This window comes from Pithys albifrons, chromosome 8 (assembly GCF_047495875.1).
Source record: "Pithys albifrons albifrons isolate INPA30051 chromosome 8, PitAlb_v1, whole genome shotgun sequence".
Lineage (NCBI taxonomy): Eukaryota > Metazoa > Chordata > Aves > Passeriformes > Thamnophilidae > Pithys > Pithys albifrons.
The window spans coordinates 23027627-23051548 of record NC_092465.1 but is presented as its reverse complement, the minus strand read 5'-3'; the positions used below and the strand labels follow the sequence as shown (position 1 = coordinate 23051548).

The 23922-nt window shown below is 47.0% G+C and overlaps 3 protein-coding genes across 3 annotated transcripts; all 3 read right to left on the bottom strand.

The window, feature by feature from the left end:
• Positions 1 to 6562: 6562 nt before the first annotated feature.
• Positions 6563 to 8545, bottom strand: HOXD11 (homeobox D11). Its single transcript, XM_071562310.1, has 2 exons — positions 7932 to 8545; positions 6563 to 7367 (listed from the first exon to the last, which is right to left on the bottom strand). Exons 1-2 carry the CDS (start codon positions 8536 to 8538, stop codon positions 7132 to 7134), a joined length of 843 nt encoding a protein of 280 aa, XP_071418411.1. The 5' UTR covers positions 8539 to 8545; the 3' UTR covers positions 6563 to 7131.
• Positions 8546 to 14658: 6113 nt separating this feature from the next.
• HOXD12 (homeobox D12) lies at positions 14659 to 15729 on the bottom strand. Its single transcript, XM_071562740.1, has 2 exons — positions 15168 to 15729; positions 14659 to 14897 (listed from the first exon to the last, which is right to left on the bottom strand). The coding sequence occupies exons 1-2, from the start codon at positions 15727 to 15729 to the stop codon at positions 14659 to 14661; spliced, it is 801 nt and encodes a 266-aa protein (XP_071418841.1).
• Positions 15730 to 19705: 3976 nt separating this feature from the next.
• Positions 19706 to 23053, bottom strand: HOXD13 (homeobox D13). Its single transcript, XM_071562291.1, has 2 exons — positions 22293 to 23053; positions 19706 to 21498 (listed from the first exon to the last, which is right to left on the bottom strand). The coding sequence occupies exons 1-2, from the start codon at positions 22996 to 22998 to the stop codon at positions 21248 to 21250; spliced, it is 957 nt and encodes a 318-aa protein (XP_071418392.1). The 5' UTR covers positions 22999 to 23053; the 3' UTR covers positions 19706 to 21247.
• Positions 23054 to 23922: the final 869 nt, after the last annotated feature.

Here is a 23922-nt window from a genome sequence, read left to right as displayed (position 1 = left end):
AGATTTAACATAATGGCGTTCGCGTTATGAATTATTGAAAATTATACTATTGATTTTTTCCCTCGCTGCTAACCGAGAAGGTCAATTTTTGTTTTAACACAAATCGTCAAATATTAAAAGGTGGATTTTTGTCATAACTCGAATTTTATAGGGAAGCTACATTCCTAAAATTATTTTACAATGCTCTCTCTCTTGACCGCCTGAAGAAAAAAGGAAAAAAGTGGGTTTTTCACTTGCCCAGGAAAAAGAAAGCATCAAAAAGATAATTTCTCCTTCTGTAGTACTGCTCATTAAAAGACATAGAGAAACTGATATTCTTACTGCAATTCGTTCAAGCAACTTTTTTCTCTTTTTTGAAAGAAGAATGATAAATGCAAAGTGTATTATAAAACAAACAAACAAACAAAAAGAAAATAATCAACTGAAGACAACAGCAACTATCTACATGGCAGACCAGAGTCTTCTGTCCCAACGTTTTTAGTGTGTTTTACTGTTTTTCCTCCCACTTCTTACTCGCATTTACACCCGCACTTAATACATTTTAAATAGTGGCTGCAGAAACTGGTTTTATTACTCTTTATCTTTGTACTTCTTTCTGTTTCTTTTACTTTTCTCTTTTTTATTTTCTTTTCTTTTTTTTTCAAGTTTACTCAGATTGGAGTATTTCTTATCTGGGACTAATACAGTCAAAGACTCTCAGCTACACAAAGTGTACTTGTTGATAATTTTTGTTTCGGATTCATTCGCCTGCTTGTTTTGGGCCTTTCTACCATCAAAACACCGTTTCAGATCCCCGAGAGTAGGCAGCACGTGAACGGATTAAAAACAATTTAAATGCGTCTTTTGCACAGTTACAAACATACGTTTTTCACCAGAGTGGATTTGAATTTTCCTCTGTTTCCTGGATGTTTTGCACTTTACCGTACACTTTACTCTTCTGATAACAATAACCCTGTTTAAAATTTAGCGGTGGCAATGAGACAGACCTTTTAAAACCTTATCGCAGCTGTTCAAATACAACATCATTGTCAGGTTAAGAGCCAGTGTCTTTTATAGCTGCAGTTTCCAGCTTCTGGGTTGCTGGAGAGTTTAAATATTACCTTCGTAATACTCGCTGCTTGCAAGCTCTTTCCGCAGCATCCCCTGCGCCTGGCGCAGCCCCTGCCCTACCCGGGCACGGTTCGCCGCCACCGCGGGCTGAGCCGAGCGACGGGCGCTGCGGCACGATGGCCGTGTAAGATCATGATCAGAGCCATGGCTAAGACTCGCCTGCGTCGGGGAAGAAGCCGTGGTGGAGCCCACGACGCTCCCTCCGAGCGCCGCGTCCCCCCCTCGCCTTCTAGCAATTTCCTCCTCAACAACAGCCTGGACAACCCACAGAGTTTAAAGAAACAAAATACTATTTTCCTTGACGCAGTTTAAGACTTGACTGTTACATCTAATCAGGAATTTTATGCCCATCAAATGGCTCTTTCATAATCTTTATTTACATTGTAAGAAAAAGGGGTCCCAGAAAAATCCCAGCTGAAGTATCAGCCCAGAGGTTTGTGGTGGGTTTCGCCCAACAGTAAAGTTAAAACAATAAGCAAATGCTGAGCTGCTTTCCACGCCGGCCTCGTTGCTGCTGCCGCTGGAGGAGCTGAATTCTGTACTCCTGATTAGATTTGAGGGCTCTTTGATTTTTTGTAATTGAAAATATTAATTTCATGTATGTCACTAGACGGAAACTCAGATGGCTGTGATTATAATAATTTAAATATTGTGTTCAGGTATGGCAAACGGCTCCATAAGACCCTTTGCTCACGGTAAATCATGAGGGTTTTTAAAAGGGGCAGCAATTTTTTACTGAAAATGAACAGTAGAAAGTATAAGTTTGATGTAAATAGAAGTTGAATAAACATGCCAGAGCCACTGGGGAACTGAGGACTTAGGCTCTGAGCATTTAATGTCACTATTGTTTTAAATCATATTAAAATGGAATAAAGTAATTAACATTAATAAATAAATCAATATTGTGCAATAAATGAGATATACAATCTACATTAATGTAAAGGTTTTGCTCTCAGAGCCCCATATTTTTCCAAACGAGGGTGGAAAAATGCTCCAACCAATGGGTCCATGCAGATGTAAATTACTGTTTGTAATAAAGCATAGGTGGACATTACAGTTTTCTCCTCCAGCAAATGTCAGGGCTAAAAACTGGAGGTTACCAGACGTGGCAGCAGGGCTTAATTTTCACTGCCTTATCTTCCTAAACCTTATTACTGGTGTTATGATTATGTTTTGTCTCGGCTGTGCCGAGCATTCTCATAGTTGCAATTTGCTGTGTTTGTGTCTCATTATGTGAGGGGGATGGGAGCGAGGTACGAAAGAAGCTAGATATTTTGCAGATGCCTTCAGTAACAAAAGTATTGTGAAAAATGTCTTATTTTAAAATCAGGCTGGAACCCAGGAAGCTTTTAGTAAATTTCCTTTGATTTACTCGATTTCAGCATTTTATTTCGGGTGTCTTTAAATGCACAGACTGTATATTTTATGCCACGCTGCTAAATTGCAGCGAGATTGAAGAACAGTTGTATTTCAGGAAAAAAAATTTGGCTAGATATTGTGTCCTTTCTTCCTTTAATAATGCAGTTGTCACGTTGCCCAGATTTCTATGTGCCATATTTTCATAGAAAGAGTCGGCGTCTGGGCTGAGGGCTCAGATTCCCTGGAATTTTTTTTTTTTGACCGAGGGAGGGGGACAGACACGACATACTGCTGACATTACGCATTTTCCTAAATATGAAAGCTTGTAAAATAAACAAAATAGCAAGCTGGCCTTTTCTTCCAAGGCATTATTTCTGAGTGTAAGGATCGCACAGTAGCACTGACTGTACTCCCAGTTTCACCCGAAGCCCCAGCCCTTCCTCTATTGTATTTCTGTGAACACGAAAATGCATATTTGGAATGATGAGATTTCAGAGTGTACATTGGTCGCCGATGCAGCCTTCAGACTTCATATTTGGGCTGCAGATTTATCTTTCGGCAGATTCCTGTCCCATTTATAGTTTAATCGGAAAATAAGCAAGTGTCCTTTTCGTTCTCCATAAAGGACAAGCCCAAAGACATTTGGAAATAGCTCACAACCTTCTCTATCTAAAGGAATTCAACAGAGAAAGGGATAAAAGGGTAAAATAGAAGAGGTTATAGACTCGCACAGAATCATCACATTTACACGATGGGTCAAAAAAGAAGCGATATTTTCATATTCTGGTGTATATATATAATTTTTTTAAACTATCAGCACAACCTAGCTCCCATCACTTGTTCACATTCGCTGAGATCGGCCTCACTGTAATTGTGAGAGATTAAAACACCTCGTATGAAACCTAATGGGCTTGAGGTTGGTGTGGTCTCACGCAATGAGCATTCTTATGGAAAGCAAAACAAACAAAAACTTCGCTAAACATTTCCCCCCTCGAAATGGGTGTCTCCGCCGAGAGACCAGTGGATTTTCCTCCGGTATACGGCTGTGCCTGCAAGGGCTACCTCTGGCGACAGAGATCCCAAGGATTTCAGATTGTACAATGCCGTTTTATTACCGACGGAAAGGCTATTTCTAGAAAAGTGTTAACAATGAACTTCTAAAAAAAAACCAAACCAAAAACAAAACCCAAATCTAAAAAACCCACACCAACAACCCATCAGACAAAGTGCCAACAAATGCTTTCATGAGCGACGGGGCTTTAAAAAATGCCGAATATGGCTGAGCCAACGTGAAACATATTTCGATGAATTCTGAAAATAAACAGAAAGCAGCGAAACCCTTTCTTTCCTCAGATTCTGACCAGAACGGCACGGTGGAAGAAAAAAAAATAAAACAAAAATCAGAAAGACAGGACATGTTCTGTCGCTGGAGAATGTCCAGGAAATTCATAAACTTCACTTTAATTTTCTAATCTCTACTTTCTTTTTAATAGATCTCCATAGTACTTTCAAAGAGAGAGATTTTATTCACCTCTTGGCAAGGTGATGTTAGGATATTAAAAATATCTTATTTTCTGTTTAGTCTCTCTGTCTTTCTTTAAAAAAATAATCATTCTCAGGAGTTAACATTAACCTCACCTTTAAATAAAATATGTTTTAACATCATGTTTTCTGTATCTAGAGGTTTGTTTAAGAAAGGTCTCAAGTAAGAATCGAAGATAAATTGTGGAAACGTATGGTTTTTACATTATGTTTGTTCCACCCTCATTAAGGCTGTCCCTAAAGAAGTAGATAGATTTTCATTCTAGATAACGAATTCTAAATATCTTAGGGTTTGGGGGTTTTTTTCTTTCTTAAAATTATGGGATATTTTTAAAAGCTCAGATGCATTATAAAATATTATGACCAACAAAAAAAAATCTTTTAAAGTGGCATATTTCTCCAGCACGTCACGGTTATGGGTTATTTGTTTAATAAATCTTTTTGATGCTTTATTTTCTCATTTGGAAGGCCCTGAAATCTTATCGTTACTTATATATTAGATATTTTATTAGCAGTGGAATTATTATTAGGGGGAAAAGAGACTGAAGCACCAGAGGCTGCGGCATTGCAGCGCCTGGGCGCGCCCTCCTGTGGCCGCTGCCCGCCAGGCACAGGGAATTTTCTCCTCTCCCAGGTCTTTCTCTTCAGCTAAATTTGCCTCTCAGTCTTGGTTTTCTTCTCTTCTTTTAAAATAGAAACTTAACACTGCTATCGTTGAGCATTTTTTCAAGATGAATACTGGGGTGCTTCAGTTTCCGCGGCTCGCTTTTAGGATATCTTAGCATTTTGAAGGTATATTAATATGCTTAGATAGAATTTTTAAAGCAGTGCAGGGAGCACAAAATCAAACGACTCTTTCTTGCCCTGTGGATTAAGGATCGGGGGGCATGCGAGAATTTTTCTATATGGTCAGGCAAAATCCTGTAAGGATTTCCCCACGACTTCGTGCATTTCTAATGAGTGGGCTTTGTGGGGAATGCACATCCACAGAAAACCTGCATAGGAATATCGTCTTTCTCCCTAAAATAAGAGGCATTTCCTACAACCCAAGCTTTTTTTTCTTCTAAAGAAAAATCTTCTTTTTCTTAAGAGTTAAAATATTTTTTTAAAAAATAAAACAAAAAAAAAAGAAGGAAAAAAAAAGAAAGAAAGAAGGAAATATAGAAAAAAGATGATTGGGTCGAATTCCCAGGGTGCAGAAGAGAAAGAGGGGGAAGTGAGGAGCCCCCTGTGCTCCAGCTGGCGGGGACCGGAGTGGGGCACGCTCACTGCACGCCGCCGAGAGCTCACCTCGACCCAGCCGGGATTTTCTTTGCGTTATGATGAATTTGCTAATATGGCCAGCTATGCGGTAAAAAGTGTGTGTGTGGCTGTGCGTGTATGTGTGAGAGAGGGAGGGAGGGAGAGAGGAAGACAGACAGAGAGAGAGTGGGTGGTGGTTGAAAATAACAGAGGAACCTTAAGGCGCCTAATTATTCAGAAAGGTTAAAGGTGATGACCTTGACATTTTGGAAGTTCAAAGGCATACACTTATGTTTTTCTTACTAAAGTGTTTAAAAAAATTTTTTTAGGCAAGCCTCCCTCCTCTTGCCTTTCTCAATTTTTTGAATTCTCGGGCTTTTCCTGACTTGCTTAGCACTTTTGCCTTCCCTGCCTGCGAGCATAGCGAGAGCCCCTCCGTCCTATTCAAGAAAGGCAAATTCTTTTCTCACTCGTCGCCTTTATTGCACATTGCGGAAATCTCTTTTTCACCCACCAGAAGGTGTATAATATAACCCAATTAAGCTGTTTAGAACCTCGAGTTTTATGGTGTTGTCTAGACAGTTCAAGGTTTTGTAAACAGCCCAGCCAGGTCACCCAAGATAAAGCGGCAAGGAGCTGAGCGGGATCTCCACCGGGTGCTGGCCCCCGGCGGGGCCCGGCGCGGCTGGGCAGCCGGCTGAGCTGAGCTCCCGCCAGCGCTGCGCTCCGCTCGCCCTCACCGGCAATCTTATTTAGGAGATCCACCCCTCTGCCTCCAGAGTGTTGGGAGGGAGGGGGGGTTGGGGAGGGGAGGTTGGATCGGGTTTTTTCCCCCATTTTTTTTCCTTTTATTTTTTTTTCCCTCCACCAGTGCCAATTGTTTATAGCTCCCTCTTGTCTGACTCACTCGGAGCTCTCGGTCTTTCTGCCTTACGCTTCACTAACAAGTAAACAGTCATTGACGTTGCGGATTCTGGGCTTATTTGGAGCCTGATCAGTTAAACAAAAAGCTTTTTTCGCTGTTTATAGTGATTACAGCACCATCAGAAGTGATGGTCTGTAGACAGCCATATTGGTTCTGTCTCACAGCCAGCGGAAGGTACGCATACCTACAAACACAGAGAGTTACGCATCTAAACCATTACTTAATTAAAACGCATTTAAAATAACCCGACTAGGCTTCCTCCCGTTATTATTTAACTGAACTTAGCTCTAGCCCGGGAATCGCTTAGGATCTTTTGGAGATGGAAATCCATATAGTGCACGGAAGCTATGACCTTAACTTTACTAGAAACCATTTATTCACATGAAAAAGACAGTGGCCCATGCTTTTGGATGACAATAGAAACATATATATATATATATTTTATATATTTAGTGAGCGTACATTTACCATCTCTTAAATAAACCGCATTCACTTAAAGAGAGGAAATTGTTATCCTAGCTCAAAAGCAACAACAGAGGCCCCCCGAACTCAATGAATTGTAAGCAAAAACTACCAGACACACTGCAGGTCCTTTGCTGGTACTGTGGGAGAGGAAAAAAAAGCACCTTTGGCGAAAAACACTCGTGAGTGGACAGTTGGATTTACTCTAGTTTCCCCTTATCAGGAATCTGCTCCGCCAAGCCCCGAAATCTCCAATGGCCATTCAGTGTGTGGAGTGAAATGAAACTTTGAGTTCCGCAGGGTGGATGTGTCATGTAAACCAATTAACTTTTGCATTCAGATGGCAGGTCAGACAGACCGAACTGTTCTTTGTGTTTCTTCTTTCTTCCTTTTCTTTTACTTTCTCTTTTTCTTTTTTTTTTAATATATTTTCCTTTCTTTTTTTCTTTCTTTTCTTTTTTACTTCTTTTTTTTTTTTTTTTTTTTTTTTTTCAAAACAAGGGATTGCCAGTGAAGTATTGGAGCCGATCTCTGTTCAGTTTCTTTTCTTTCATCCTTCGATTCTGGAACCAGATTTTAACTTGCCGGTCAGTGAGGTTGAGCATTCTGGACAACTGCAGTCTTTTCTCTTTGTTTATGTACACGTTGAAGAAAAATTCCCGTTCCAGTTCTCTTATCTGATATTTGGTATAGGGACATCTCTTTTTCCTTGATCGCTGGGGAATTGCTGAAATTCAAGAAAGAAGAAACTAATTTACGCTGTTGCTGATAACATGCTCAGCTAGGAATTGATCAGAGACTTTGATGATATCCCAAAGCAGCACTCTAGCAGTTCAAAAAATATTCCTGAAGCTCATAATCTCCGGGTGACTTAGCAAAAAAAGCTAATATTTCTCAACTTCTTCTTAAAAGAGAGCTCTTCGAGCAATACAGAGAGATATTTAAATGGGCTGGAAAAATTCCAAGTTTCTCAAACTCCTCTCACACACACCTCCCGCCCCAAACAAACGAAGACCTTAAGCTCAAAACCGAAGGCAGCTCTGAGCACTACCTGTGAAATCTCCCCATCTCCCCCTGACAAATCAACAATTTAGTAACAATTAATATCCTCTTCCAAGAATACCTTAAGCCCACCTAAATTGGTTTCCTATCGTAAACACGCTTTACAACGGTAAAGGAAATCTTATAGGATGTATAAAATCCTTTGGATGCTTATAAAATTGCACATAAAATGCGGCTTGACAAAGTGTTGGCCTTGTACTCTTGCCCCCAATTTACTACTGATACCTACCTGAACTGTTGCTCTTCTCCGCAACAGCCTCACCAGAAGGGGAATCGGTGCTGTTTGCTGGTGTCATTTTCTTCTCCTGGCTGGAAGGTGTTTTACTACAAGTGTTGTTTTGGGCTTTCAAGTCGCCCTTCTCTGCATCCCCCTCGCCCTCGGAGTGCTGCTGGTACGGGGGTCCGGGAGCTGTCTCGTAAAACTGGTCAAAGCCTTGCGGCAGGATGCCGTTTCTCCCCACCGAGCTGTAGAAGTTGGAAGCGGCAGGAGACGGTCCGTGGTGGCCGCAGACAGGGTCGGTTTTGAATAACATTTCCGTCCTCCTGTTCGAAGGCTGCAGAAAGTCTCTGTGCATCACTTCTTCAGCTGAGTAATAAGGAGCATAACTGCTCCTGTACTGCCATTTACTGCGCTCTAATCCGTATTCCCTGAATGCTACTTCGCGCACAGGTTGAACATGAGGTAAATTAGAAGAATAAGGAAAAGTCATTTGACAGGACGACGATTGAGACAAAAAAGAAGGTTTCGTCGAGAAATCTGAAGGTGAGACGTAATAAGCGCACCCTGGCAGATACATATTGGATGTGCCGTGACTGCAATCGTCAAACTCAGTCATGTCTTCCTTTTTGCGATTGCAAGGAACCAGGAGGCTTCAATGCATTGAACAAGATCCATCTATTGCACAAGAGGGTTTGGACAGGATCAACTAAGAAAAAATCCCCACCGTGTGCTGACGTGCAATTCATCTTGATTGATTCTAGTGGTAATTATGTCACGTGACGCGATGTAGAAATGTCCTTATATCTATATCAGCCTCTCGGAAAGGCTCCTAAGATCTCTCCAAAGAGCCCTCCCAGCACGGGGAGGCGAGTGCGCCGTTTGTACAAATATAGCCGTTTTTAACTCTCATCCTCTCACCAGGCGATGTGAGATACACGTAGGTGGTGCGGCGGATCACCTGGGGCCGCGCCGCCCGGGCAGGCGCCTGCCCACCGCCGGAGCCCGGCCCGGAGCCACGGCGTGCAGTCCCCCGCCCGCATCGCCGCTCGGCCTCCGCGGGCAGCGAGGGGGAGGCACTGCCACCGTTGGGGAAGGTGGCCCTCGGGGAGAGGGGTGCGGGCTCACGGACGGGCACCCCCAGCTCGGAGGCGTGATCACTCCTACTTAGCGGGAGCGATACTCTCCCGCCGCCGCTCACGGAGATGATAAGCGGGTGGGTGATGGTTCACTCAGGAAAACCAAGTCCCATTCACACGATCGAGTGTACAACAGGATCTGCCCGCCTGGCTCCTGCAATCCAGAGCTGGCATCAAACCGGTCACGAAATTCAAAGCCTGAGTTTCGATCACCTCCTTTTCCCTCGCTCATAAGCCCAAACACTGTGCGCTTGTATCTGGGCGCCAAACTGAAAAGAGAAATACGCAAACAGAACATCTCTCAGTTAGCCGAGTTTATGAAAGGGAGACACTTTCAGGCTCTTCTGGAAGGCAAAGGGCTGGGGCAGGAACACAAGTCCACAAAGCATGGTTTCCTTGGGAAGCAGAGCAGCGCACAAAGTGACCTCTGTTCCCCTCCTTCCAACTGCTACCAAAATGTTCATTTTCATTGGAAGGGAAAAGCAGGACTTGCAGCAGACGACACACACAGCAGCCACCAGCCCTGCTCCCTCCCTGCCTTCGAGGGCTCATTTTTGCCAATTTGGATTTTCTCCTTGGAATGTGATTTTGTATAGACAAGAACAAACAGGATCGCAAAGACTGTAAAGAGAAGAGAATAAATAATACACTCCATCAATAACCCTATGCTCGAGCGATTCCTCATTCCGTAAAGGTTTGCCAGCTCTCTATGGGAATGCTTTTTTTCCGCTACTGTACAGCACAGCCAGGGTAGCCCCACCACATGCCACTCTCCAAATAAACCGAAATCTGGGCAAGCCCCACAAGCCGAGCAGGGCTGCCCCCGGCCACCCCAGCAATGCTTGGACGGAGGCTCCGGCGAGGCAACAGGCCCAACATCACCTTCACAAAGGCAGGGTCCAAGTCCCTCAGAGAGCCCGGCAGGTGAGGAATCGGCTCCACAGCGCTGCGGGCAAGCAGAGAGGAGGCCCCTGAGTTCCTCGACTCCTCGAGGTGGCGGTGCCCCCTGAGGACCCGACTTCCTGCTGCGACAAGCGGCGAGTCTCCAGGGGCGGGAGCCCCGCAGTCCGGGCTGCTCCGCACCCTGCTCCCCGCCCTGCCGCCGCCACCGACACGGCCCCTCCCGCATACCCTGGCTCTCCAGAGCAGTGGAGGACTGCCCACGGGGCTTCCATGCCGCAGCCCAGCTTGCCCTTTCTAAAAATAAAAAGACCAAAGCCAGGCAGATATTATGAAACCCATTCATTTCCTCCTCCATTTCTTTTCTTTTTCTTCGTACAGTAAGCTATTATTTTTGTCTTGGTGCCTCACTCGCAAAACACCTCAAACGCCACACATTGTTCCCACCAGAGAGACTCTCGTAAGTTATCACTAGGAACCAAAGCACAGAACCACCACTCCTTCCCTTAATCGGCTTTCGAGCCCGCTCGATTCTGCTGCAACAGACAAACCTCCTAAAAATAATGTCTGCGCAGTTAAAATGGCTCCTCTGTCACTTACCACCCTGGACCTTACAGCAAAGCAGGGCAGGGCTCCGTTTAGATTATGCCCCCGCAGGTTTCTGATAGCCTATCTCATCAGGAGAGATGGCTCTGTGAACCTATGTGGCTTCATTTTCTTTACCGTTCACACAACTAATTCCGCTTTTGCAAGAAACCTTCACCTTTCTTTCATGCAACAAACCTAGCATCAATTAAATTTTGGCGCAGGAGCCAACTGGTTTCAACTAATTCAAGTTCAAAGACATGGTGATGATTTGTTAGTACGAAAACAGCACTTCTAGGAAACAGTCCTTTAAAAAGCGATCTAACTTGGGAAATGTGAGACCAATAGCACAGCAGAGACCCCGGTAGAATATGGCAGAGCTGGGGGTCCTCGGCTGCCAGAGCATTTTCACCCTAGCCCAGCTCCGAACATTACAGTAGCCCCTCACCCCCACCTCCCCTTTTCTTCTTTTTCTCCCCCCCCCCTCCCTTACACAGATTAAATAGCATCGAACCATAAATGCACATCATATACACAGTCAGGCGAATACTTTACCGTTAGGCGTCTTGAAACATCTGCAACCGTTGCCTGGAACCACCAAGTATTCAAGTCCAAGTGACATTTCCAAAAGCTCTCCGTGAAAAGTAAGACGACTTGTGTAACGATTGGGTTTAAAAATATACCCAGTCCGTCTGGAGAAGATGCGGTATTTTTGTGCCACCCAAGATAAGACACTAACTTGACCTTAACTTTGTTATGGCGCCCCTAGTATCTGGAGAACGTGAACAGACACTGTCTGGCAGCACTCGTAAAAACCGACTGGAGAAGAGATTCTGAGTCATTTCATTTATTGCCACTACAGTTCTGCAAGAAAGCTTTTCCTCCCTGCCAAACTTTAATTATTTATGCTCTTTTAGGAAGCACAAAGGCATCCAGAGCCATTCCCAACAAGCCGAGTTGCGTTTGCAGCCTTATCAAACAAGAGGGAATGAAGTCTCCTTGGAAGGGTTTTATCACGTCTATGCTGCAGTGGGAATGCAATGATGTTTATGTTTGAGTAAAAAAAGGGATTGGACGGTCGCCTGCATGCTGCGGGGCAACGCGGGCGTGGGAGCAGCAAGCGGGTGCTCACTGCTCCATCCCGCCCCGCAGACACCCACAAAGCTAGAGCAAGAGGCGAAATACACCTGACAGGACATCCAGAATAATCCAATCGAAGGGCGTGGAGTAGATCAATCTCATTTGGGTGCATCTCCTGCACGACCATCCGGCGTGTCGCACACTCGTGTGCACATATGTGCCCAGAGGGCAACTCGTGTGGATGTGTGCAAGCAGAGCCGCACAGGCAGGGCGCGCCCCGCATCTGCAGCCTTGCCACGCGTGTGTATACTTCCCCACGCCCAACCAACCATCCTCGCCCGCTGCTTCAGAGGAAGGGATGAAACCTGGAGTATGGCCACACATGAAATCATGCGCCACTTTATACCGCCGATGTGCCTATGCACAGTGTGAGCCTGCAACTAAGCACGTCTGTGTGTGCACACACGGTTACACACAACGGGTGCTGCTGAAATAAGTGCATTTATATATACACAGACACATAGAGAGATACATTATACACATACTTTCGCACCAAATCGCAATTTAGATCCTACCTCCTCTGTTTTTTCTCTTTCCGTAGGCGATTTAGACTAGGAGCTTCACAATAAGCCATCATCGTAGATCAGATGCCTTTAATAAATAATATATTGCCTTTCTCATGTCTTCACCCGAGGTTCCTCTTCGTATTTCACATCACCCATTTAATAAAGGGACGGGTTTTACTGGGGAGAACTAGAACAAGAAAGAATGGCGTAAGGGGTCCACTTCTACTGGACTGTAGCCGTCTGAGTAGTATTCCAGGAAAGAATAATAAAAGGGGCTTTATCTGCTTTTTGCTTTTCTTCTGGCTTGCATCATTGGGTTGCTCCTAGTTTTTTTAATTAGGGAATGACACTGGATGAAGAGACTCTTATTGTCCGCAATGCGACAGCTCCCAGCACAGAGACTGAATGCCTCCAAGATTTGGAGGAACCCAAGAATGGTGCCTATGGCAGTAGATGGCTTGCTGCGCATCCCTTGCCCCCGGGGAGCTCTCACCCAGCGAGGCTTCGTCCCCGCTTTCCCACTGGCGGCCACCTCGCCATGAGTGAGGTAGGGTTTTGTCTGCATTGGGCAATGCGGCAAGAGCGGCGAGACATGCGTTGGGCTGGTTTTTATCCTCTGCCCGCGAAACACTTGCCCGAACGTTTTCTTTGGGGCTCTCTGGAAAGCTTTCGGGAAAATGGCTGCATCTATGCTCGGCTAGAAATCCGGGATTTACCTACAAAATCATCTGACTGCCGCGCCCTTGAGAGCAGTACTTGCAAGCCCAGGAGCGAGTAGGAACGAAGTTTAAATATGACTCTTTCTGAAATAATGAGTTTATTGCCTTCAGGAAGGCTATGGTCCCGTGTAAGTAGGTAGCAGCTTTGTGCCATTCCTTGTAGTTGTCTAGCCTTGTTGAATATGCCACGAACAAGCATACCTGAGCCTACTTTATATACCGGAAAACAAGACATCCCCTGCCTCTTTGTTGAGAAACAGACTAAGATGGAAATTGCAGCTTTTTAATAAGAATCAAAATTCCGTAAGGGGTGGTTTGTTTGTTGTTTTTTTTTTTCAGAATTTATATTCTGAGGTATCAGACCAAGCCAATGTCTAATTTTCTCTGGCCCTACAGCTCCGGCTAGTTTGCTCTGGTGCTGCAAAGGCGGGCGGCCCTCGGCAGAGGAAGACTGTCATCAAGATGTGGGAAAAATCGATCTCATTCTCGACCCAAAACAGTAATCAAACTGCTTGGACACCGCTCCCAGCACCCCTGGTTGGGTTATCCTCTGAAGTTAATATCTGGGCAAAAATCGGAAACCGTTCAACCTTTTCCCTCATAAAAACCTATACGAAAACGGCCGTGGAGACGGAACCGCAAAATAATCAGTCCCACCAAAACCTCCATGTTCTCCAGTCTTCTGCGTCTGCAGCACCTCGGGGTGAGACCGTGGCGCCCGCTTCCCTCCAGCCGTGATACGGCCTGAGGCCCTCCCCCGGCACTGTCCGCTGCCTTTCGCCCGTTACGGACAGTGCTTAGACAAGGCCAAAGTCAGGAGCGCTGGAAGGGAAGGGGAGGGCCCAACCCGACCACCTGGGGAGACACCGACGCCCGACCCCTCAGCCCGTCTCCGGCCGCGGAAGCCTGCGCTGCCCCGAGCACGGCTGGCGCACGGCAAGAGGCAGAGGGGAGCTTTTTCCCGGGTGAGGAACTTCTCCGCCGTGCTCGCGGAGCAGCTCTGCCCGCAGCTTGGGGACGGTGGCCCCACTGGCGGAGCACACGGCCCCCACCCTTGCTCTGCCGTCGGGGCGGGCCGCGGGCAGCGGAGCGGAGCCGCGGGAGCGGCGGGCGCGGAGCCGGCGCTCAGGTTACGCGCGGGTCTTGCGCGGGTGTCACGTGCTCTCTCCGCCGGGCTGCGACCGGATCTGCGGCTACGGGAGTGCAGGGGCTGGGGGGAGGGAAGTGGGAAAAGGAAAAAAAGAAAAGGCTATAGAAAAATGTTTATTTGTTAAACACTTTCCCCAACGCTGCTCGAGAAGGTTGCTCCAAACCACAAAATAAGCCGGCGCCGCAGGCTCGCCCTGGCATGCAGCGCAGCAGATGAAGGGAGCAGCAGGGACTCACAGAGCTGACATCTTTACTAGGCGTTATTCCTTTATTTTGCTGCAAAATTGTATTTACATACAGATAAAAGAAATCGATCTTAGTTTAGCACCGCTTGTTCTCCGGGGAAAGAAAGGCTAAGATGCAGGAGAAAATCTACATAAGTGGAGAAAGAAAGGTAAAAAGCTGATAATATATGTTTCCGTGCTGGTCCGGCTCGTCTTCATCTTGACTAAGAACTCAGCGTTTGCCAATTTTCGCAGGGATCCTACGCGCTTCGAGAACTTGGTTTAAACACACTCCCCGCGTTTCACTCGCGCGTACGCTCTAATCTAGGGGTGAACACTCTGGGCACAAGTTCATGCACGAACGGGAGGACTCAGCTCTAGTACATAGAAAGAGCCTGCTCTCGCATTACTACTCTTTTCTTTTTCATCCTCCTGTTCTGAAACCAAATTTTAACTTGCTGATCGCTTAAATTCAGTCTGTTTGAGAGTTCTTTCCTCTTCTGTCGGTTAATAAACTCATTGTGAAGAAACTCGTTTTCCAATTCAGCAATTTGTTGTTTAGTGTAAGGTTTCCGTTTCTTTCTTGATCTCCCCTGGGTGGGGCACCAAGGCAAACCTACAACAAACATGTCAATAATTTAGTGGATCACGTCTGGGTATGCAAATATATGAATATGCACAAAATCCCTCAATAACAGGGCTAAACTAGGACGGAATATTGGGCACAGTACATCTGACAGCACAATTTCTATCTAACCTCCGAGTCTGAATAAGCGATTATCTCTCCGGAAAGGTTACAAGGGGGGTTACAAAATAATTATAGAAAATTTTAGAAAGCAAGTATAGCTAGGTCGCTTCTAACTAAAGTGAGATTTTTAAGGCATACCATCCTGCACTGAAGGTCTGAGGCATGACTGGACTGCTGCGGGCTGAACTGTCAGGTTCAAGTTGACCGTATTCTTGATGTCCTCCTTTAAGCTTGAATTGCAGGAATTCACTTCAAAAAGAGCAGCCGAGCCATGTAAACTTCTTTGCAGACTCGAGTGGTCATACTTTACTGGCTTTAAGTTGGCTGTGTGAGTAACAGTTGGGTCATTTGCAAAAGATTGTCTCTGCCTGCATCTCTCCTCTTGTTTGGAGCTCGCATCGTGGGAGTAATATTTATTGTTGTCTTCCAGGCACTCCTTGTTGCCGTTGGAGCTGATGTTGATTGGAACGGAGCCGGGAAGGTAAGGCTGCCCCGCGCCGCCGAACGCGTGGCTCTGCGGCTGGGCTGCGCACGAACTTGAGCAAGTCCAGGGGATCGAGCTCCGGGGGTAGGAAATGGTAGGCAGAGCCGCCAATTGACTGCCATTAGCCCGCAAATTAGGAAAATAAAAGGAATCTGGAGATTGCAAATTCAAGAGAGAACCAACGTAGCCAGATCTGTAGAGACTGCGATCACACATTTCCAACAAAGGACTTCAGCTGTTCTTACAGCGGTATTTAGTTACAACAGGGAATAAGCAGAAAGCCTGAAACGATTGGACGAAACTTTGCAGACAGGTTCTTCAAAGCCGGTAATTTCAGCACCGCCTCCAGCGACCGAGCCACAGAGTTTCCTTCCCCACCTTTTTTCCCCCTCTCTTCACCTCCCTCCCCCCTCTTCCCCACCCCCCCCTTTTTAAAGTCTTATGATAACACTTGAAATATGAAAATATCGAGCACACAAGGGGGAGGGGAAACATGGTCTCCGCGTCTATAAAAGTGGCCGGGGCGGGCTGGCTGAATTGCGGCGCCAGCGAAGAGATGAGAGGAAAACAAACATTTGCCCAGAAGACAGGGCAGTCCCAGGTGCAGCCCCCGTGCCGGCGGTGCCTCCGGCTGCCAATGCCCGCGGGCTGGCAGCATCCTCTGGGTCAGAAGGATACCCACGTTAAGAGTGTGCACCGAGGACTGGGAATAACCTGTGGTGGCTATGAGATGTGAATGTTTAGAGCACACGTATGTATTTATGCCCTTAATTACATGAAATGCATCTGCATATGGTGACAATTGCAACTGTAATCGATTGGCTATTAAAAGCATTGTCATTCTAGCACACTAATGACTAGTATTCTCTTAGGTCCGCCCGTCTGCCCTTTTTACACCTTTTACCTTTCATCTACACTCCGAAACGCTTCTAGGAGAACAATCTAAAACTCGGAGTCTGTTTTGTCTTTAAAATACAATAAAACAAACATCAACAAACGGATAATAACAACAGCAACAACACGGGATTACTTGAGCAACACACTGAGATTAAACAAACAAACAAACAAACAAATACATAAAATCGAAAGACTTCAAGAAAGAAAATACTAGGGTGTGCTCTGCAGCAAGAGGGGATGTGAGTGCAGCAGTGGCCAAAGTCAGCTTCAGCTGGGTACCCTGCTGCCATCTCCCAGGTTGCATGTGAGTAATTTTTGTCCCCTGAGGAGAAAATTGTCCCTTACAGTATTATCACCATGTTATTTTGGGAAGTTATATGTATTTTTACATTTTTGATAGATCAAACAAGAGCTCGGATATTCCCTTATCTGTCACATTTACCCCGTAGCACTTGAGTAAGCAAAATATCTGAGAGCATTCTCACTGGAGATTGCTTGTGTCCTTTCCCAAACCAAGAGATTCACAAGACAGTGTACTTTCCACGAAGGAAAGGCAAAGCCCCCTATGCTGCACGTGAAGTCACTCGCGAGGGACTGGTGGGCTCAGGGAGGAGTACCCTGGGGGTCCGTGCTCCCTGACACTCCCGGCACCATCGCCCCACGGACCCGCGGGACACTTCCGAGGCCCACTCGTCACCCGGACCGGGCGTTTCTGTCCTCAGTCTCTTTTCCAAGAGGATTTCGCCTGGTCTAAGCGAGTCCGGCGTCAAGTGAAGTCTTATTACCCGGACTTCGCCACTTTCATTAGCTAGGTTAAAAACATGTAGGGTTAATTTTCCGTGTTATACTCCTGCTAATCATAGTTTTAATCTTGGTTTTATTTCTAAGCCGAGATCAGAGACGCAGCCCCTCTTGACATTCTCCTAATTAAATTCATCTTTCTGTTTAATGGGAAATTGCGGTAAATTCTGCAGTAATTTCATTGCCCTGGAAGAAATCTTTAAATAATTGCTCTCTCCTAGACCACACAGGACCACACAAGCACCGCTGAAGGATATTGTTGACCACTGCCTTTAATTTTTATTGTTTGAGTTATGTCTACCAATTGAATTTCCCACTTACTAGCTTGTTTGTATTCTGTCTTTTTGTTCCCTAAGAGAACGGGCAATAGAGTTTTTTTCATAATCTCCTTTTACGAAAAAGCTAACTCTGAAATTGGTTCTTGGAAGAGAGAAAAAACATTTTCAGTTCAAAGACTATATTTTTGTCCGCAATAGACACAAGAAATAGATATGAGTTCCAGTTACCGGAAAGAAAGGTGACACTTCAAACTAACTTCTATGGGGTTAGAGAAAACAGAGCTTTCAATTAATATTTAACTCAGCTGTAATTCTTAATTAAGTTTGAAAAATCAAAATCTAGAGTAGCTAGAGATACTGACAGCTGCAGAAAGTTGTATTTATGTTTAAATCTGTAGGAAAAAGCATATACTACAGAAACGTCTGGTTTCAGAGGTGGCTGGCCACAATGCGGAGGGAGAGCCTCTGACGGACCTGTGCTGCTTTTTCCAGCCACAGCCTGCTGCTGTTTTGGGAGGCGGCGTGTTACTGCCGCGGGTGTCCCCCGCTTGTGTCTGTACAGGAAATATCACCACTGAGGAAAAGAGTGACCCGGAGGGCTGCTTTCACACGCTCCTTTCCGCTTTTTTTTTCTCCCCTCCTCCTTTTTTCCTGATTTTTAACTAGGCATCCGGATCGGCCTAAACATCAGAGCCGACCACACGCTATAATTTCACTGCCATATCCTTCCAGTTTACAGACGAAGGTTACTCTGCGTGTGTCCGAACAGCCCTCCTCTCTCGTTTATCACTCGGAAACACGGCTCCCGAAGTGAGGGAAATGTTTCTCCTGCCTATTCCGGAGGCTGTCCAGGAGATGGCAGGATTGCCTCAGACATGGCTGGAAAATCGGGCTGCCTTACAGAAACTAAGAAACGCATCCATCACTGTGCCACTGTGCATTTGTAATTCAGTTTGTCGAGGTACATATTAATTATCTGTAATAACATGCGCTACATTTCAGGCGAATCATCTGTGACCGGCTACAGCTGGGGTTGCGCGAGGGCAGCCCAGCTCCGGGCCCGCGTGCAACTGGCGTCCTGGAAGAGTCCAAATTGTGGCCACGGAAGTTTTGAATAAAGCTCACCAATGTTCCAACTCCAGGCTTAGAAAAGCCTTTTAATCTGCACTGGTAGGTAGAGGGGCTGGTGGTGTCCCGGCCTCATCGTCCTTCTGCCTGTAGCTGCTGCCTTCTTAATGATTCTGCATGTTCTTATGAAATTAAAAGGCTACTCCTCTCCATCTGGTACCGATTTGTGAGACAGTTCGGGTTTCCTCCTGCCCTGGGAGGGCAGCTTTGGCCGTGGCAAAGCTGCGCCTTCTGAGAGCGTGGAGACCAGTAAAGCCAAAGGTTAAGCCTTGAAGGAGGAAGAGAACAGCCCGCGATGGCTCCGCGGCCGGGAAACAAAACAGCTCTGGCAGTGCCCGGCCTTCCGTTTGCAGGGGGACTCGGTGGGAGGAAAAACCTCTGTAGAATTAATAGGATTATGTGTGGGTGAGTGGGGGTGCCGAGGGGTAGAAGACAAGAATTTAAAACATTCGGAGAAAACAAGGCTGCATCGGCAGAGAGGGCTGTTCCAGGTACGTAAATGATGTGCACCACCAAGCGTCCTTTTATCCCAGAATCAAAGAAAAATGCACTTTGTGATAAAATCTGAAGGGCTTTTTTCGTCCGGGCAAAACAAACGCCTCAATCACCGTGAACGTGCAAGCGGAATAGAAAGGGTAAGGAGGAAGGCGGAGAAGGCGGAAGATAGACCCCGATGGAGCTAGCCGGTTGAGGAGCGAACGGAGGGGCGCCGCCCCGGGCCGGCCGCCCCACGACCCGGGGACCAGCAAGTGCCGGGACTCTTTGGAACAGCAGAAAAAAGGGGCTGCGGGCCGCTCTCGGTCGCCTGGAGCCGAGCAGGCGGAGTAGGGCTCGGAGGAATAGGGGATAGACACGGCCTGTATTTCTCGCCGGCAACATTTCTTTCTCCCTAAAACCCCTTCCCATCAACAAGGCATTCTAGGATACTTCTTTCTATCCTTTAATGCGCCTCTCATCGTGTCTACCTCTCATTTCCCAAGAACTGCGTCTCATAAATGCCCCTGAGAAGATCCCAGGCAAGTCTGGAGCCCGCGAAACCCCTGTCTGCAAAAGAAGACGATTTTATTTCTCTCTATATATATATCGAAAAGAAATCGGTTTATTAAAGGTGGTTCAGGAAAAGGTTTGCAACATCGGTAACAGTTTGGAAATTCAGACTGTATTTCCAACACAAAGTAAAAGTAGATTTTAAGACAAAATAAAAAAAAAAAACAAACAACAAAAAATTATGGTTTGTGGAAAAATAGACTTATCGCCTGTCTTACATAATATAATGATAATAAAAGTATTTAGAGCAATAGTATATTATAATAAATAATGCTAGTTTTGAACACACGTTTTAATAATTAGACGAGGCACATTAACAGAGAGGGTAGCGCTTCTCTCTCCTAAAAGTTGACTAGCGTGTCTGATCACCCTGTGTATATCATAGCATGCACACTAGGTTTAAAAGTATTAAAAAATAGACAAAATCCTAGCCTTTCGGCAAGTATAAATTATGGCATCTTTTGAATTTCCTTATTTATTGCTTCTGTCATTAACTCTCATGGGGTTTTATTTGTAAATTAAAAATGAGCAGTGAACTTCACTTCTCCAACCAGGATTCTTTTTTTTGGCGGGAGGAAGGAGAAAGAGTCTTGCACTGGTCCAGACAAACGGGGTAGAGAGGACATTTTACCCCAGGCCTGCGCAGGTCCATACACACCTCTGTAGGGGCAGACTCTCCACTGGCTGCAGGGCGAGCCAGCCAATCCATCACGCCGAACGCGCTGCCCCAAGGCGCCCCGACCCGCGTCTCCGCCGAACGCCAAGCCGCGCAGCCCCCCGGCCGGCAGCGGCCGCCAGGGACCAATATGCCTCTTCCCGGGAACAGGCGGCAACATTTTGAACGGGCCAGTATGGAATCCTTTCACTAAAAACGAAACTGCGGCAGAAAAAAACCCCAACAAGCCCAACCGCAACCCCAAACTTGCGAAAGCGGGAAGCGCGGTGGGACATGCTTGGGACTCTATGCCCCTGCAACAGGTCGGAGAGATTCTCCCTCCCTCGAGAAAGCAATTAAAAATTCTGCTGCAGCCGGTGACCCTCCAAACTCTTCTCTCAGGGTCCCAGAGACGAGGCGGGTTTTGGCAGAAGCTGGGTGCTGCCACGGGTCCATATTCCGGCTTTCTTGCGTTTTCCGATTGATTTTTATTTTCACTAGGCGTGTTTTGAAGTTTACGATACCAAATCAAAACTGACACTTTTTGGCACTAGCTGATGCTCAGAGAAAAAAAAAACAACAAACCAAAACAGAAAACCCCCCAAAGAGTTAAGCATTAAAGAAAGTTATAACTGTAGCCGTTCAACATATTGCAGTTCATTTATACTGGCCTAGAGGGAAAACCAGATATTATAATTAATATTAATATTATTTTGAAAAAGAAGAAACAGAACTATCATTCAATTCCAGACTTGTCAACACTCCCTTGCTCTGAGAGAAAAACGATGACTTTCACGGAAGATTATTTCCGAAATTTAGCCACCGCTGGAAGGACAAAAAAAATTAAATATATTTTCAAGTCTTTCCAAAAGTCTTTAGCTGGTCGTAAATTGAGTGTATATATCCATCACTGTCTGCAACTAATGTATCAAGATACATTGTCTTTCAGTTTGGAGACTATTTTCTTATCCTTCACCCTCCTGTTCTGAAACCAAATAGTAACTTGTCTCTCAGATAGATTTGTGGCTGCGGATATCCTTCGCCTCTTGTCCTTGTTAATGAACTTGTTAATGGCATATTCATTCTCGAGTTCCTTGAGTTGCAGTTTTGTATACGGCACACGCTTCTTTCTCCCACGCCGGTAGACACACATATCGGGCTGGTTTAGTGACACGTCTCCTATTGTAAAAAAAAAAAAAAAAGTGAAAAATTAAAATTTTATTACAGGCGTTTAAAGCTTAGCCGATACTTGTTGGACGCTGGTTTTCATGGGCAAATAAATAATGCCGGGTTGTTTACAGTTTATTATTATTTACACTGCCACATTATTTGCACGTTAGAAAGGCACCACCAAAACCTTGATGGACTGTCATCACTTTTCAGGCATGCACCGCTAACCGAGCATGAAGGGCGGCGGGGGCATTGGCTGGAGAGCCGCGAGCAGGTCGGTGCCGCCAGCGCACACACAGAAATTGCTTTGGTGAGATTTTCCCGGGTTTGTTTGCATGTGGTTTGTGCCTCTGTGCCCTCACTACTGGGAGTCTCTTAAGAGGTCTGGGGGTCGGATCAGTCACCAGCCAGAAAGGCATAGAAACGCAAGCCTTTGAGCCATCGTTTTGCAAACTGCAAACGCGAATACAAACACGGCCACCAAGGGAATCAGCACAAGGAACCCGAGGCTGCCCCGGCGCCCGTGGGTTGCGGGTGCAGAGCCCTGGCGTTGGTGGAGGGGAGTTTCTGGGATCAGACCAGGGGATATGGAAAGCAGAGGGTGAGATTTTCTTGGGGGTAAGGGGTGGGGAGGGGGGGGGAGAAAAAGAGAAAATCCGCCGCCCCCACCCTATTTTATGCGTGTCTGTTCAGAATGTCCAGCTCCGCAGGCCGCCCCTGCAGCCCGGGGGGCGGGGGAAGGGACGAGCAGGCAGAGGAGGCGCGGGGGAGTTCTGCTCAGACCATTTCTCCCCCTCTCGTACCTGGAAAGGACGATTTCCAGAAGTGTGAGCTCTGTGTCTGATCTTTGGCACAGTAAACCTGACTATTCCAGCCATTAGCCAGAGTCCAAGACTGATAGCCCTCCATTGATATGTATGTTTCATGTCTCGGTTCCCCAGAGCCAAACGTTGAGACCATGTCTATGTACCCAGGAACGTGCTGATAGGGGGTTGTATAGCCCTGGTAGAAGGACACTTCCTTCGCCCTGGAGGAGACTTCATTGGCGGGGACACTCGTGCTGGTCAAGCTGGAGACGTCCATATACTTTTCCACGGGAAAGCCGCCAATGGAGGCATGGGGGGGAGACTTCAGGGCGTTTTGCTGGATCCCAACCCCGTGGGACATTCTGCAGCTATAGTATCCATTGCCAAAGTGATACCCATAGCCCAGCGCGGGGGCGGCGGCCGGCGTGGCGGAGCTCGGGCAGTCCTTGGTCGGGGGGTCGGGCCTTGCCGCCGCCCCTGAGCGCTCCCCTCCGCCGGCGTAAGCAAACCCCGAGGCGGCGGCGGCGGCAGCGGCGGCGGCGGCAGCTCGGCCCGTGTGCGCTGCCCCGAAAACGGGCGAGGAGAGAAAATTACGGCACTGCCCGGGGGCTCCGCCGCCGCCGCCGCCGCCGCCGCCGCCGCTGCTGTCGCCGCGCAGTCCGTCCATCTCCCAGCTTGCTGCTTTGCTCATGGCCTTGCACATCGCAGGCGGCGGCTGTGGCGGCTCGGTCCCCGGCCGGGCATGATGCGTATGGTTATTTGCCTCCAACAGGTTGGATCCTGGCGGTACGTTTATAAAAACGAAGTCCAGGTTGGGAGGGGGGACGGGGATGGGGGCGGTCAGCCCCAGATTAGTTTGCCTCAGGCCGGGGGGCTGCTCATAGGCTGCCGTCGGAACATGTGACCGTCCCGCTGCCCACACTCCCCTTTCGCCTAGCAGCCCCCCGGTCCGCACCGACGGTCCCCCCCCCCCGCCCTCCCCCCCATCTCTATTCCCACTCCCGCCCTGCCGCCGAGCTCCCGCCCCGTCACGGTCCCGGCGCTAGAGGCGGGGGTTGGGCGGGCCGTGGTGATGCCCCTCTGGAGCAACCTCAGCCCCAGATGCTTTCATCTCCCTCCCCCTCCTGCCCAAGGCTTCAAAAGGGCCAGATGAGTATCACTGGACCTTTTGAAGAGTAGGGCAGGGGCTCTTTTTAGAGCCGTGGACAGGGCTCTGACTAGATTCACAGTGAGACTTTTCCCAACTAATTGTTGCGTCTGAGACAGGGATAAAAGTCCAACATGGCCTTTGTATTCCATCCTCCTCACCTCCTTCCTTCCCTGCGATGTGTGGAGTAGAAAGATTTTGTTATAAAGGGAAGGGGTCCCCCGGCTTTACTGAGGTCTCAGTCCATGGAAGAACCCTCTGCTTTGCCCCCTCGATATTGTTACCGACCAGAAAAAGGCACCAGGTCTGTGCGCAGCACAAGATGGTAAACCTGGCACTCATTAGATGTGGCTTTTTTTCCCTTGCCGTGTCAGTTCATGTCGTGGTAAGGCAGTAAAAGGCAGCGCTTGCTTGTGCTGACGGCTGTTCTCGGGGTGACTTCCAAAGACTGTGGCAAATCGTTCTGTCGTCTTTCTGGAC